General features: G+C 39.8%; 1 protein-coding gene across 6 annotated transcripts in view; it reads left to right on the forward strand.

Annotated features, from left to right (window-relative positions):
• Window positions 1–15,736, forward strand: part of LOC139947067 (androglobin-like) — a 67,723-nt gene that overhangs the window by 7,622 nt on the left and 44,365 nt on the right. For 4 of the 6 annotated variants that reach the window (XM_071944896.1, XM_071944894.1, XM_071944897.1 and 1 more), the window contains exons 2-15: window positions 1,075–1,180; window positions 2,047–2,100; window positions 2,731–2,910; window positions 3,551–3,760; window positions 4,149–4,288; window positions 4,897–4,986; window positions 6,066–6,194; window positions 6,794–6,990; window positions 7,485–7,580; window positions 9,243–9,269; window positions 12,704–12,813; window positions 13,591–13,768; window positions 14,891–14,981; window positions 15,229–15,436. In XM_071944896.1, the coding sequence (XP_071800997.1) occupies window positions 1,075–1,180; window positions 2,047–2,100; window positions 2,731–2,910; window positions 3,551–3,760; window positions 4,149–4,288; window positions 4,897–4,986; window positions 6,066–6,194; window positions 6,794–6,990; window positions 7,485–7,580; window positions 9,243–9,269; window positions 12,704–12,813; window positions 13,591–13,768; window positions 14,891–14,981; window positions 15,229–15,436 (1,816 nt within the window). The remainder of the gene's footprint in view (window positions 1–1,074; window positions 1,181–2,046; window positions 2,101–2,730; window positions 2,911–3,550; window positions 3,761–4,148; window positions 4,289–4,896; window positions 4,987–6,065; window positions 6,195–6,793; window positions 6,991–7,484; window positions 7,581–9,242; window positions 9,270–12,703; window positions 12,814–13,590; window positions 13,769–14,890; window positions 14,982–15,228; window positions 15,437–15,736) is intronic. The other 2 variants (XM_071944898.1, XM_071944900.1) reach the window with 1 other exon arrangement.

Genomic DNA, 15,736 nt, shown 5'->3' on the forward strand with positions numbered 1-15,736 from the left:
GATCTTGAAATCAAATTTGTGAAAAATTACTTCTTTCTCGAAAACTATATCACTTCAGAGGGAGCCGTTTCTCACAATGTTGTATACTATCAACCTCTCCCCATTACTCGTTACCAAGTAAGGTTTTATGCTAATAATTATTTTGAGTAATAACCAATAGTGTCCACTGCCTTTAAAATACAAATCTAAACCTTTGGAGAAACCGCTAACATGACAGATGTAAAAGTGTCCCCCTTTATTGTGTTTCTTGTTGATACCTAGCATGAGCTCCTGAATATCTTTCCAATCTAACCTTTTGGAGTTTAGACTTATCAGGCATTTTAATTGGCGGCTATTAAAAACTATATTGTAGCGTTGAGGGTGTGCTGAAGTGCTATGTATTGGAGTGCTATTGTCTGGCTGACAAAACCGTTTACATTCAGAATTGGGTTCCGAGACAACGTTAAATTCATCTTAAAAGATGGCTAACTGTGGTAACTTTAGAACCAAGGAAAGGTTTGTACACAAAATAAAATAAAAATTATATTAAGAATTATCTACTTTTTTTATATAGTGGAAAATATTGCCGGGGAAAAAATCACCTGTTGACATTGTGCTTTCATTCAGCAGGCCCAAAATTTAGTCGTTGAGGAGGGCAAGGGCACTTTCATTACAAAATCTTTGAAGTCTGTTGACATTTTTGAAGAAGCACCGAACTGACCAAGGCGAAGACTAGGTCAACAGAAGGTGTGGCCTCTGTGTGCTTCATGTTGTGTTGACAGTCTCAGCAAATGAGTTTGAACTGAATGTTTGTAATGCAAAACGCAATGTCCACAGATTTACAAACAAAAATAATTTTCGTCTCCTGAGACGGAAATTACTTTTTTGAAATTGTTTTACTAATTTTTCAAAAACCACAGCACCTCAGCAAGTAATATTTTAGGGAAGCTTTCTACCACCATTATCTCCAAACCGTGTTAGTTTTAAAATGTAAATCTGTGGAGACTGGACATTGTGTTTTGTGACCTACATTCAAGAATTACCAAAAGATGAACATGAAGTTTTTATTTATTTGGTTTTTTTTTTTCTGTACAGAGCCGCGTCCATTGCAGCCAGTGTGATTGGGTCTCAAGAAGGCAGGAAACAAAAGCTCGTTATTTGGCCGGAATGGAACGACGCCGATGTAAACGCAGAAAAATGGGTGAGTACAAAATCTTATTGTCATCTGAGGGCAAATCACAGGCAACCAATTTCAGGCATTTGCCAAGAAACAAAAATTTACTTGTCAATTTCCACATAACTATCTTGGAGACAGAAACACCTGAGTCAGACTAGCCACCATGCGTCGAACCAAATAGATTAGGAGTGACTCTAGGTCGACGCAAATACATTTTGGCCGCAGACAGAGTACTTAACATAACGTTTAGATTAGGTTCGGCTCATGACAAGATCAAAGTTGGAATTCAAGATGCTCCAGAGTCATGAACAATTGCAACAATCGCTCTTATGACTTTCACACCTATCGGCTCCAGGTAGGGGTCATAATTCAAATGTAGTCCCATATACCTTGCAGTAAAATGCTGTAGTACTATTATTATAAACCACAAGGGAAACAGACTGGGCATTTAAAAAAAAAAAAAATTGGGTTGACCAAAAAACATTGAGTAGAATGAGATTTGATCAGCATGCTGGGACTAGCTCCTTAATAGCCCTAATGTTGGTAGTCTCCCTATCTTGTCAATATCTTTGTTCAAGGGTGCCAGTTGGGAGCCATTCATTCTGTAACTGCCATGTAGCCAGGGGTCGATTTCACAAAAAAACTTAGGACTTGTCCTAGGAGATATTAAAAACTGATGGGTAGTCCTAAGTTAGGACGAGTAATTCGGACTCATTTGAGATAAGACTAGTCTTAAATCTTTGTGAAATCCACCCCTGGGATCACACCCAAGCTTAAGAGACAACCTGCTTGTATCGTAACCAATTTACAAATTATTTTAAATTTGCATCATGGCCTTATGTAAAAACAAATTTATGACTTGGCTATTTATTTTGATTTTTTTTTTTCAGGATGCCCCGCACAAAGCGAAGGAGAAAGAGAAGGGAAAAAGTCCAAGCAGTATGGTAAGAAAATGGGTTTAAAACTTCAGATATTGAGCACTTGCACCAAGGTCAGTCACGGCCACTTTTTGAAATCAGACTACGCATAAATTACTCAAGTTGGTGTTCCACTGCCTTGTTAAAGTGTGTCCTGTACTGTAAAACACACAGGGATGGCACCACCAAGTTTATTGTTCATGTTGACAAAGTTGATTTGGGTCAACACACCTTAAGCAAGTCTTCCTTGAATCTATATTTGGATCTGTTATACGTAAAAGCTGTGTTCATGTGAACCCCAAATTCCCCCAAAAATGTTTGTGGCCGAGAGGTTGGGAGCAGCAGACTCGAGCTCTAGATTCTCATCTGCAGAGTATGGGTTCAAGTCACGCTCGTGACAATTGGGTCCCTTTAGCAAGAAACTTAACTATTATTGCTGCATCATTGTTAAGTGTCTTGCTTAAGGACACAGGTGTCACGACTGGGACTCAAACCCACACTCTGCTGATCAGAAACACAAGAGCTTGAGTCGGATACTCTTAACCACTAAGCCAGGACACACCATCAATTGACCTATGTACCACAAACCACACGTACCACAACACCCTGTAATCCCTCTTACCTCATCGGACTTTCTCAACTCTTCATCTTCAATAGCAACATTTCTTCGATGACCCTGAGGGTCGTATCGAGATGCCGCCGTCTCTACGGATGCGTGTTGACCACTACCAGAGACCGCAAGACTTCATCACGGATAAGCTACCAGTCATCTTTGACCCAGACAATGGGATGGACTTTGACCTCCACAGCGTCAACTCACACATCAACGATTGTGAGGTAGGAATGTCACACCTAAATCAGTATTTCTAATACATTTTGTTGAAAACTATATACCTGTCAGGCACATGTGCTTCGTTTTTGAAAGGGCAAGGGCACCAAGGCATTTTCCCCTTTGTAAAGGGCACACTATGAAGAAATGTTAAATTTCTACTGGAGCATTTGAAGGGCACCAAGGCAATGACCAGGGGGCATGGAGGCAATAGGCGATCCATTAAGCTCCGCCCCATTGTGTATTGACCAATCACAAGGCAACGAAGGTCCGACAAATAAGGTCTGATAAGCGTGCGCATATCTTGGCGCGCACGGCAGAGTTGTGCAGAAAGGCATTGGAGAGCCCCACGTGTTCTTGCTCACACGTGCGTCGTGGGCGGAGCCTACTGGATCGGTCTATTGCCTTCGTGGCCTTTGTGAAGTATTAGACCTAAAAATGGTTTGCTAGCAGACGCCCCTAAAATTGGAAACATGTTTTATCCTTCCATCTTCAATGAAGATTGCCTCAGATTTGCCTGTACCATGTTTCCTGTTTACAACTATGTCAAGGTCCCACTTGCATACAGACTAGAGAAAAAGTTATGCATTTGTTAAGAGCACTGTCACTGTCATTGTCAAGTAAAAAGCACAATTTTTTTACTTACAGTCGATTCGTTGGATCATCAGCCAAATCGCCAACCTCTGGCGCGTCTCCATCGTAGACCGCAACGAGCCTGAGTCTTCCATGACCTCGGTGGCCAATGGTGTGACGCGTAACTGGCGGCCGTGGGATCATATCTTCGCTCTGTGTAGAGTCGGCAAGAGCCCACCTCAGTACAACCCTCATGGAAAGTACATCGTCAGGCTCTACTGGATGGTAGGCAGACCAGTTTGTTCGTTTGTTTGTTTGTTTAGATGACCTTACCATCAAGGGAATTTAGCAAACTCCCACAAGGGGATATAAACACCACACTGGCAACAACTAATCTCTCTCAAACAAACACTGGTTTTAACCTTTATGATTATGAATTGCACAAATCAAGAAACTGTGATTCATTAACTAGACGACAATATTTATTCAAGTCATTGTGAAATCTGCGGTTAGTTTGGGGATTGGAACCAACAACCTTGTGATTGCAAGTCCTACAGTCTTACCACTAGACCACAGAGCTTGAGTCCAGTGCTCTTATAACCACTAGGCCATCAGACGCCACCAGTTCGTGGTGTGACCAAAGATTTCATGGTGTTTTTGTGATTGATTTCAGGGTTGCTGGCGTAAAGTGACCATCGATGACACTATACCGTTTGATGATAATGGTAACATGTTACTACCAGCCACCACACTCCAACACGAACTCTGGCCGATGCTACTCAGCAAAGCACTCATTAAAGTCATTTCACTCGAGTAAGTACAACCCTCGATTGAGCGATTGATTGATCGGTTGATTGATTTATTAGATTTCTTTTCCCATTTCTGAAGAGTTAAAGGGATTGTATACCCTCGTTAATTGGACATGTTGGAACCGCTGTTTGTTAGTTGTAGAAATCCATAAAACTAATCTGTGTCAAATAAAGTTACTTGTCAAAAGTGCTGCTAAAAATATCAATTGATATTATTTATTATTGCTAAAAACAAGCTCGAATTTCCAGATCTCAAACAATGTGTCAAAACTCAAAACCTTACGTACTTGCCCATGCTTTATGGGCAAGCATTTGCATATAAAGTGTGGACCGGAGAACAAAAAAGTACCACATAAGATAGGGTTTTTGAAACACTATGTGGTTTAGTACACACGTTCACACAGGGTTTTCACCCGTATTGAAGAACTTGTTTTTTCTTACGTACACATAAGTAACACATTTAACAACTTTTATCCCCATCCTTCAGATGGGACGTCAAGTCATAGGTCCTCTAAATACTAGATGTTATGTTAATAATATTAGTATTATTAATAATGTTTTGTACGTAAGTTGTACTAAAATTCTCGTTTGATTGTGTGTTTTTTTGTGTAGTTATTCCGGTGGGAATAGCAACTGTGAATTTGGTGATGTGAGCGTCATCCATGCACTGAGTGGCTGGCTACCAGAGACCATACCTCTTCAGTAAGTATCTTAAAGAAATGAAATTATTACAATTTAATACACTGTTTCTTACTACATCTATTAGACTTTTAGACCAGTGGATTGAAGCAACGGTGGGCGGTACCAGGCGGGCCTGCCCAGAACTAACCAGTGTTCCCCAGTACTCTTGAGCAAAATACACAGTGCTGCCCAGCACAGATTTCCTCCAGATTGCACTTCAGCAATGATGGCCCCATCTAAACATAAATTATTTTGTTGAACCCCTCGCCCTTGGTGGAGTAAAGTAGGGACTCATATCATTGCCAAAAAGTTCACCTACAAATGGTATCAAAACCCTTTAAAGCCATTGGACACTTTTGGTACAGAAAAAAAAAAATAAAAAATCACAGATTTACAAATAAATTACAGGGTTTACAGAAGGTAATGGTGAAAGACTTCTCTTGAAATATTATTCCATGAAATGCTTTACTTTTTGAGAAAACATTAAAACAATATCAATTCTCAATAGCAAGAATTACGGATTTATTTTAAACACATGTCATGACACACGAAACGTGCAGAAACCAAGGGTGGGTTTTCCCGTTATTTTCTCCCGACTCAGATGACAGATTGAGCTTAAATTTTTACAGGTTTGTTATTTTATATATAAGTTGTGATACACGAAGTGTGGGCCTTGGACAATACTGTTTACCGAAAGTGTATAATGGCTTTAAAGGGAAGGTACACGTTTGGTAATTACTCAAAACAAATATTAACTTAAAAACTGACTTGGTAACGAGCTTTTAGCTAGAAGTCCTTTATTCATATCTGAAAGCACACAAATTCGTCCAACAAGGGTGTTTTTTCTTTCATCATTTTCTCGCAACTTTGATGACCGATTTTCACAGGCTTGTTATTTTAAGCTTATGATGGGATACACCAAGTGAGAACACTGGTCTTTGACAGTTACCAAATGTGTACCTTCCCTTTAAATGGTCCTTATGATTATGTGACATTGATCTGGAAAAAAAAAATTGTTAGCTTGCACATAGAAAGAACCAGGCGCAAACATCCCCATTCTTGTGTACTTCAATTTCACTGCAACTTCATATTATTACAAGGAACCTGTTCAGAGTTGCAAAACGCATACAGCTCACTCAAGAAGAAATACTTGAAGATGGTATAAAATCTGAGGAGGATGGTAACGCTGATGATGAAGATGGGAAGCAGGGAGAGGAAAGTATCATCGGGTAAACAGATCTTCATGTTCGGAGTTCTGGAGATGTTGTTCCAGTTTTACATTGTTGTGATTTCCTCTGCTGTTGCAGAGATGTGCATGAATTTTTTTGGTTTTTTTTGGGGGGTTTTTTTGCGCTGACAAAATGCTTTCAACTTTAACACTAAAGCCACGTTTAAGTTTGTTTAATATTTAACCCAGACTTTAGTTTTTTTTTTGTTTTTTTTTTGTTTCTTCGGGAAGGAACCTTTTTTATTTACTAATCCAGGATTGGATTTGTTATCAGTTTGTTTGTTATTTGTTGTTGCCCATGTTATGGCAACATTTTAGCCTAGATGAGTTAACATTAACTGAATGTTTTTTAATAAAAAAAATTGTAAGTTATTATAAACAATGTTGTCATTGTTCTCCATAACGATTTTGTATATGACATCTATCATAACTCATTTTGCTTGATATTTTGTTTGTTCTTACGTTGCCCCTCCTTGTTTTGTTTTTTTCAAAATGCCATCAATGTTCCTCCTTAGATCTGGATTCAAATTTCAGACTTTTTTTGTCAGCAGTGACTCTCACCTTTGAATATATAATTTAAACATTTTAATCTTCCCCAAGGTATGGTCACCTTGAGAAGGTGTGGCATCTTTTGAAGCAACTTCTTCCTGAGTTCAAGTTACCCGACCTAGAGGAGCAGCTCAAGACATCGGAGGCCGATGGGGGAGGAAAGAAAGAAAGCAAGCCAGACGACACAGCGTCCACCAAGGAATCACGCAAAGAAGATAAACCAGTTAAGGAAGGAAAAGAAGGCAAAAGTAAGTGATTGAGTGTAACGATCTTACAACGTTTTCCATTTAACAAAACTTTCTGTTCCCACCCGAAGTGTTAGTTTTCACCCAGGAGTATAAATGGGTACCTGCGAGGGTACAGGTTGATATTGTGTATGAAAAAGCCACTTGGGCTCCACGGCAGCTCAGGACTGTATACTCCCCAGGGAGCTGAGAAAGATTAAAGGATGTTATTGGCCCAATGACCTAGGGTTGATTTCACAAAGAGCTGGGACTAGTCCTAACTTAGGATTAGTCCTAGGAGATATTAAAAACTTAAGGCTAGACCTAAGTAAGGACGAGTAACTTGTCCTAACTCGAGATAAGACTAGTCTTAACTCTTTGTGAAATCCACCTCAGGGCACTAATGTGAAGCGCATTGAGTTATGTAATTGTGAAATGCGCTATATAAGAATTTGTTGTTATTATTATCGACAAGCACAATCTGTCATTGATTCTTCACTCTTTATCACAAAATACAGGCGAGAAATCTGAGAAAGGGGGCAAAGACAGCAGCCACAAAGACCATAAAGAGGACAAGAAAGACAAGAAAGATAAGGACAAAAACAAAGATATAAGTAAGAAACAATTTCTCTCTTTCACACCTTCTTATAAACTCATGGGGTTATTTTGGAAATCAGTTTGACTGTCTATTCAAAAATGTGACACCCCTAACCCGTTTCAGGGAGGTGCGCCAGAGTCGCGCCGAACCAGATAGATAAGGAGCGACTCTAGGTCAACCCAAATAAATTTTGGTTTCAGACAGGCGAACTGAACATAACATTTACATTGGCTCGGCTCGTGACAAGATCGCATTTGAAACCAAGATGCTCCAGAGTTGTTCCAACGATATTTCAACTTTGTCAACAACAGTTTCGCACTTTTTGTTCTTTACATCTTAGTCAGATCTGGTTTAAAAATAACAAGTAATACAATTTCACAAGTTGCAAAATTTTATGTGATCATGTGATCCCATAGAGCTATATATATTGACTAGAGCGCTAACTTGCTCTGCGTTTTGAAGCCACCCTGAGCGCAGACATGTTTGATGTGTTGCCTGAATTCGGAATTTTAAGAGAACACACATTGTAGCGATTGTTTTAAATTCGGCGTGTGCGCTTCCGTACCCGACTGTCCGCTCGCGTACGTCCGCGCTATGAAAACCGTAACTTCGACTTGATTGCCGTACTAAAAAAAATATACGCGCCTTTTCAACATGACGCACATGTTGCTCGCAGTTTGTACGCTGATCAGCAGATTGTGCATTCACATTTCCTGCATTTTTTGCTTCAATGGCACATAAAAAAAACAAAACGCACTATCATGCAAATAGCCGTACAATTGCTGTACAAAATCAAGCTTTTGTATTGGTTTGTACATAAACATGGATGTGCCCACACGGCTTGAAAACCTTAGTGCGTGTGTAACGGGGTGTTAGCGCTCTAGTCAATATATATAGCTCTATGTGTGATCCCTACCTAATCGGCAAGTATATTAACAAAATAAGGAGACCCCCAACAATAGGGCTGGATGGCTCAGTTGGTAGATTGCCAGCACTTTAATCCGGAAGTCACGGGTCGCGTTGTTTTGTTCAATCCCAAATCATTTATAAAAGGCTTAACAGGCAAGATTTTATCCTAATTGTAACCATATTTTCTTTTATATCAGTAATACATTTTATTTTATTTTACTTTAATAAACATTAAAGGCACTGGACACTATTGGTAATTACTCAAAATAATTGTTAGCATAAAAACTTACTTGGTAAAGAGTAATGGAGAGCTGTTGATAGTATAAAACATTGTGAGAAATGGCTCCCTCTGAAGTAACGTAGTTTTTGAGAACGAAGTTGTTTCTCACTAATTCTTTTGAATTGAATTTGAGACCTCAGCTGAGTAATTTCTCAGTAAATGATAAAAGACTTCAGCTGAAGCCTTTAATTATTTATCTGAAAGCACACAAGGGTGTTTTTTCTTTCAATATTCTCTTGTAACTTTGATGACCAATTGAGTCAAAATTTTCACAGATTTATCATTTTATGCATGTTGTGATACACCAAGTAAAAATACTGGTCATTGACATTACCAAAGGTGTCCAGTCTCTTTAAACCTTAAACCCTTAAACGTACCCAAAACTTCACAAATTATTTTTTTATTTACTCCATCTTCTAATAATGTTACTTTTGTTTGACCTTTGCCCTCCACTTAAACCCCAAACCAACTTCCCCCTACTGATCGCAGGACCACCTGAAAAGGAACCACCTTTAGGTCTGTGTTTTAACGAGGCATGCCATTTTGAAAAAAAAAAAAAAAAAAAAATCTCTTTTTGCAGTGAACGTTTTGTGACTAAGCATGTCTGGCTTTAATAAAAAACCTCAGAACGGTTTTTTTCCCCCTATGTTCTGGATTTCTCTATCACTTCCTCAACTCTGTACTTGGCTTTTATTTTTCTATCCTCTTTCTATCATCTACCCTTTTCTATAACCTCGTTCTTATATCTGTTTGATTTCAAGTCTGACTTTATCTGTCACTGATTCTGTAACTTTCGTGATTCTGTACTTGTCTAAAATTTGCATTAATATTTCTTTTCTCCGAAAATTACTTGTTCTTATTTCTGTCTGATTTCAAATCTGAACTTCTCTGCCACTGTTTTTAGCACTGTCTTCATTCTGAACTTCCCTGAAATTACATTTGTTGTTCTAATGTTCTATCCTTCGAAAGTTACATTGACTTTTCTCTGTCTGATTTCAAGTCCGAATTTCTCTGTCATTGATTTTGTCACTGTCTCGATTCTGCCTCTGAAAGCTACCCTGCTCTTATTCCTGTCTGATTTCAAGTCTGAATTTCTCTATCACTGTTTCTGTCAATGTCTTCATTCTGTAACTTCTCCGAAATCGCCTTTTTGAAGTTGCACTGTTGAGGCGCAAATCACAAACCTTTAAAAAGAAGTGGCAATATAATTTACAAATTGTGGAAAAATTGCAAATGTGACCGATGGCATGCAAAGTTTTACCCTTGATTGTGTTTCCTGTAAAATGCCCGTTGGTCAAATTGGCATCCATGCATGTCCTCACCATCCCAAAGAAATTGCCCTGCCACGCCCTTGCCACGCCCTTGTTTTTGAGATTTATTGCTGCATTTCATGATATACATGTACATGTATCAGCAGCTTTGCTGTGACTCAAATTATAAATGTACGCCCAATGCTGCCAAGCCAACAGTTTTACCTTTAATTTTCCATCCATTAAAGGATTTGGGTACTTCTTGTTGGACACAAAACACATTGTCCACAGATTAACATTAAGCTGACACAGTTTGAAGATAATGATGGTAGAAAGCTTCCCTGAAAATATTATCTGCTGAGGTGCTGTAATATTTGAGAAATGAGTAAAACAATGTCACAAAAAAAAATTTCGTCTCAGAAAAGACGAACAAATTAATTTATTATGTACAACTGATTTACCACTACTTTCACAACAGCTTTTCAAAATAAAGTTCAATTTCTCTCTGTAGTTAAAGTCTTTTTTGTATTATTTTCCTCTGCATGTTCAAACTTGTTTTCACTTAGCTACTTCAAGGTTTTACTATTTCTCTTTTTTACTCAGTTTAGTAGATTATCTTGGTAACTAGTTCACTAATTCCTCCCTAACTTAGTTAGTAGATTATAAACCCATTAGTAACCTAGTCAACTAGTTAGTATTTCACTAATCTTTAAACTATATTTTTGTCAGTCTTTTCCCCTTCAAACTTTACTTATAACTGTGAATACGATAAAGTTTCATTTTAGTTTTTGTCTGTATTGTTAATCATACCATATCATTTATAATCATTTTCCTTCCAGCCATTCTCATGAATTATTTTTATTTTCGTCATAGTGTATATTGATTGCATGATCATTTTATCGAAACATGTAGGAGCATGGTTTTCGGTTTTTAGGCACACCATCACAAATCACATTCACAACCATTTCATTCACTAGATTTCATTCACCCCTCCAAGCATGATTTGTACATCTAGAAAGTCGTTACACATCTGAGTTTTGCATGTCATGTGTCAGTTCCAGTGCAGGCCTGATACTTCACGGAGGCAACGAAGGCGATTGCCTCCGTGTCCCCTGGTCATTGCCTTGGTGCCCTTAAATTGCTCCAAAACAAATTTGCAATTTCATCATAGGGTGCCCTATACCAAGAAGAAAATGCCTTGGTGCCCCTGCCCTTTCAAAAACGAAGCATACAGCCCTGCAGTGGCTTATGGCTAGCATTGTGGCTTTCCTCTCAGTCAAGTCAGTGGCAATACTGATGTGTAAGGAACTAGCCAGTAACTGATAGCCACAAACACCGCCTTTATACACTATCCAGAAAGGTGGATTGAGATCCTGGCATTTTTATCTCAACCACAGATCAAGATCTTGTGTTGTATTTACACTAGTGCTTGATCCAGCTCTGATCCCACTTTTGATCACAGCAGTCACATAAAGCACAAGCCAAATCCCTGCCATTCCTAGCAAACCGACAAGACCACATTGAATTGTGATGTCTTATCAACCTTTGCGTTTACGCTTACTGCTGGAATCCACTTTGCCAGATCTGATCCACCAATTGCAGCATTCAACCCTCCTCAAAAGGTGGATTAAAATTCCAAGATCTTGAACCAGGTCTGATCCCGCTTTTTGCGATTATATCAGGGCTAGCAGTAAATTTTGACTTGTGTGTGTGCGTACTCCACGTTACTAAGCATTCTACGCTTAAACAGCTGGCGCAGAAACTCTACGCTTGCACGTTAGCGGAGAATGGTGATTGTTAGCGCAGAGTTCGGCGGTAAGCAGAGTCATGAAATTGGGCCCAGCTGTTAATCAACATAGCAGGATCAGATCCAGGTCTAATCCACTTTTCTGGATCTAGTGTAACCGGGGTCCAAGCAGTTATGGATTAATTCAGTAGCGTACGTTATCAATCATCCTCATTGATTATCCATGTTTAGTTGAGTTGAGTAGAAGGTGAGATTACGATCATCTGTTTTGATGTTGATGTTGGATTGCCGCAAGATGAAATGTGTGGCATTCACAACATTCATCCATCGTGGATCATGTTGCAGTTCTGAATTGATTTGGTTTGCGTTTTCTACTCCACATACTCTTTAAAGAAAGCCATTGTTGGTAGTGAGTTGTCATGACGCACCAATGTTCAAAGATTTAATCAGAGTAGATCTGTAGTTAATTGTGTTACTCGCGTTACGTCAACCACAAATCTGGTACAAAACCCATGGACCCCCGTCACAGCGAACAACAATTGTTTTGTTATACCTTGGTAACATTAATATTCCTCTTCTCAAAGTTCTGTTGTCATCTTCAAACATTATTATGACGAAGTATTCATAGTTTTATAAGCAGACAAACAGTTATTCAAATAAGAAACAATTTTTCACTGTTCCCTCGAAGTTCGCGACTGTTTCGTACAAAGCGCTGAAAATAAACCATTGGTGGGAATGATCAATGTAATGTAAACCAGTGCAAAACTCATGTTACCCTTTGCGCTATGCGTTATGTGCAGCGGGCATCCTTAGCCATGGTACATGCAATTTTGTGTGACATCATGTGATTAAGTCTCAACCAATAAAACATCACAATTTGTTACCGAGGTATAACAATACATTTTGAAGAATTCATGTCTTTGATAGTATGTTGTTTTGCCTCCTACCAACAGACAAAGACCAGCCGACTCTTGTCATACCAGAGACGCCCCAAGTGGCAGTGTTTGTCAGCTACCTGCATCCACCGAAGGTCCCCGTCAGAATATCAGTCCTGGGTGAGATGGTAAGTTCTGAATCGGATTCTGAAGTATGTATTTGATGTAGTCAGCAAAACATCCCAATGGAAACACCGCACCAACTTTTGTCAAGAAGAAATTTCAGTTTTAGTCGTGGGAGGTGAACCAACCCAAACTGATTTTGAATAGAGTGTCATGGCCGAGTGGTTAAGAGCATCGAATTCAAGTTCTGGTGCTGATTCACCGGAGTGTGGGTTCGAATCCCGGTCGTGACACTTGTGTCCTTGAGCAAGATACTTTACTATAATTGTTTCTCTTCACCCAGGGGTATAAATGGGTACCTGCGAGGGTAGAGGTTGATATTGTGTATGAAAAATCCACAAGCGCCTTGTAGGCAGCTCAGGGCTGTATACTCCTTAGGGAGCTGAGAAACATTACAGGGATGTTATTGGCCCCATGACCAGGGCACTAATGTAAAGAGCATTGATATGGTTATTGTGAAATGCGCTATATAAGAATTTGTTATTATTATTTTCTGCAAAGGCAGGGAATTTCTTTTGGGGGGACAAAGCCATAGTTTTGACTTTGTCACTCTCTTTCTGCCATTTGTAGTCATCTATGAATAGGAGAGCTAATTTCTTTTCATAAGCGAAAAAATTGAATTAGCTGTTACAAATTTCTTACCAACCTACCGTATAAGAGGGACCTACAGTATAAATGCAAAAACAGTTAATGGCCTGACGTTTTCACATTGACATTTGAAATTTTCACATCGGACTGACGGTTTCAAATTTCTTCCACCCTCTTCCTCTCACCGCTTATAGGCTGATGCATCAGAGCGTCTGAGACAAGCAGGTCTATCCCACGTTTATCCACACCCGCTGCTCATCACACAGACACGGTCGTGCCCCCTCGTGGCTCCTCCACCACCGCCGAAAATCCCCGCCTGGAAAATGGTACGACCCAAGAAGAAGAAGCCTGCACCGACAGACGAGGCTGCTGGTAAGGTTTTTAATTTTGTAGTCGGAAGAAAGTCAAGGCCTTGGGGGGGGGGGTGGAAAGCCCCTGTAGCATTGCCTCGTGTGAGGGGTGGGTTGGGCCTGGAAGGGGAGGGTGCAGGACGGTAGAGTGAGACAGAGCCATGGTTGTTTTGATCTTGGTCTTTGTGCCCCAAAGTTTTCTCATAGACTTAGATATTTGAATGGAATGCTCTTCCTCAACCTCGTTCCCAGGGTTGATCGATCTAACCGCGCCATTTTTTTCCCAGCATGCCTTGCTCGATCATAACCCCTGGAATTGGCACATTTAAATGTGCTAATGCTAGCTCATTTAAATGAGCCATAAATGAGCGTACATATTCATTAATCAATGTCTTTCCTATTAAAGAATTTTTTTATTTTATTTTTTTTAACGTGTTAGTGTCAATAAAAAACGCATGCCTGATCAACAGAAAAATATCTTAAAACTACGCTTGCACGCACTTGACATCTAATGCTTAACCAATTTCCTGAGCCAATCAGAGTTGTTTCCCAGTACATGCCTTCCAGGGGTTAGTGACGAGAGGTATCGATACGGCGCGCTGCCCATGGTAGCGAGGCTGGCTCTTCCTTGCCTTGCTTCGAGGAGTATTTCGAAGGGGCATCTAGGCCAAGAGGGGCGCAACAGATCAGGCTGTTCTACTTATTGTGCTTTGGTGGCATTGGTCGCTAGTGTGTAAAGTACCCCCCTCTTAACAATGTAGCCCTGCCGTCGATTTCACAAAACTCTTCCTAACTTAAGACTAATCTTAGGACTTAGGACGAGTCCCAACCCTGCACTGTGGCATGCAGACCTTAAGATTAATCCTAAGTTAGGAAGAGTTACTCGTCCTAACGAGTTACTCGTCGAGATAAGACGAGTGCTAACTCTTTGTGAAATCGCCGGCTGGTTCAATTCCCAGGTGAGGCCATATTTGAGTAGAGGTATGCCTTGGCTCTCCTTGGCAATTTTTCGTGGGTGTTGTGGGTTATTTCAAGGCCTGGCCGTATCCTTTACAATTCAGCTTCTCAGCTATGAGTAAAGATGATTATCAACCCTTTATTATTATTACTGCGTTTCACTATTTCTCTATTGTGTTTTATTCAGAGCAAGAAGTCAAGAAACCAGAGCAGTTTGTACAGTTGACCTCTCCGTATGTCAACTACAAAGTCAGCCCAATTCCAATCCCAACAGAAATGTAAGTGTAACATTTTTGACTTGAATGATTGCAATACATGGTTACGTAGAAAATGTTGTTATGACCCAAAATTTTAAATTTGAGATCTGGTGGAACATTTACCATGGAAATAGCTGTAAAACAGGCAAAGGCTGGCTACAGACCTACTGGCTACATTATTGTAGTTTTGTATATTTTGTATATTTATGTAGGATTAAAACATGGACAGGTCCAAAAACCAGATATACATTCTCTTTTAAATTGACAGTAAGCGGCCGAGATCTTCATTGTCCCGCGGGGCATCCCGGGCTGGTACCTCGACTTCTATGCTTGAGATACATGAGGTAGACGAGAACGCTCCCGAGAGATCGGAAGAGGAGGAGGCCAAAGCTGAGGAGGAGAGAAAGGCACTAGAGTTGAAGAAACTACAGGAGATGAACATGAAGTCAGAGACTAGGGAAAGTCTACTCTCTGAGGTAAGATTTTTTTTTTTTTTTTTTTTTTTTCTCGGTGACACTTGAGGAAATGGTTACAGATAGGACTAGGGAAAGTCTATTCTCTGAGGTGAGGCTTTTTGCTTGGTTTGAATTGGTGTAAGGGTGGGGGTAGCACTTAAGGAAAATGGGTGCTGATAGGACTAGGTAAAGTCTATTCTCTAGGGTGAGGCTTTGGGTGTAGGGACTAGGAAAAGTCTAGTCTCTGAGGTTAGGCTTTTTGCTTGGTTTAAATTGGTGTAAGGGTGGGGTAGCACTTAAGGAAAATGGGTGCTGATAGGA

This window comes from Asterias amurensis, chromosome 14, assembly GCF_032118995.1.
Source record: "Asterias amurensis chromosome 14, ASM3211899v1".
In the NCBI taxonomy this organism is placed as follows: domain Eukaryota; kingdom Metazoa; phylum Echinodermata; class Asteroidea; order Forcipulatida; family Asteriidae; genus Asterias; species Asterias amurensis.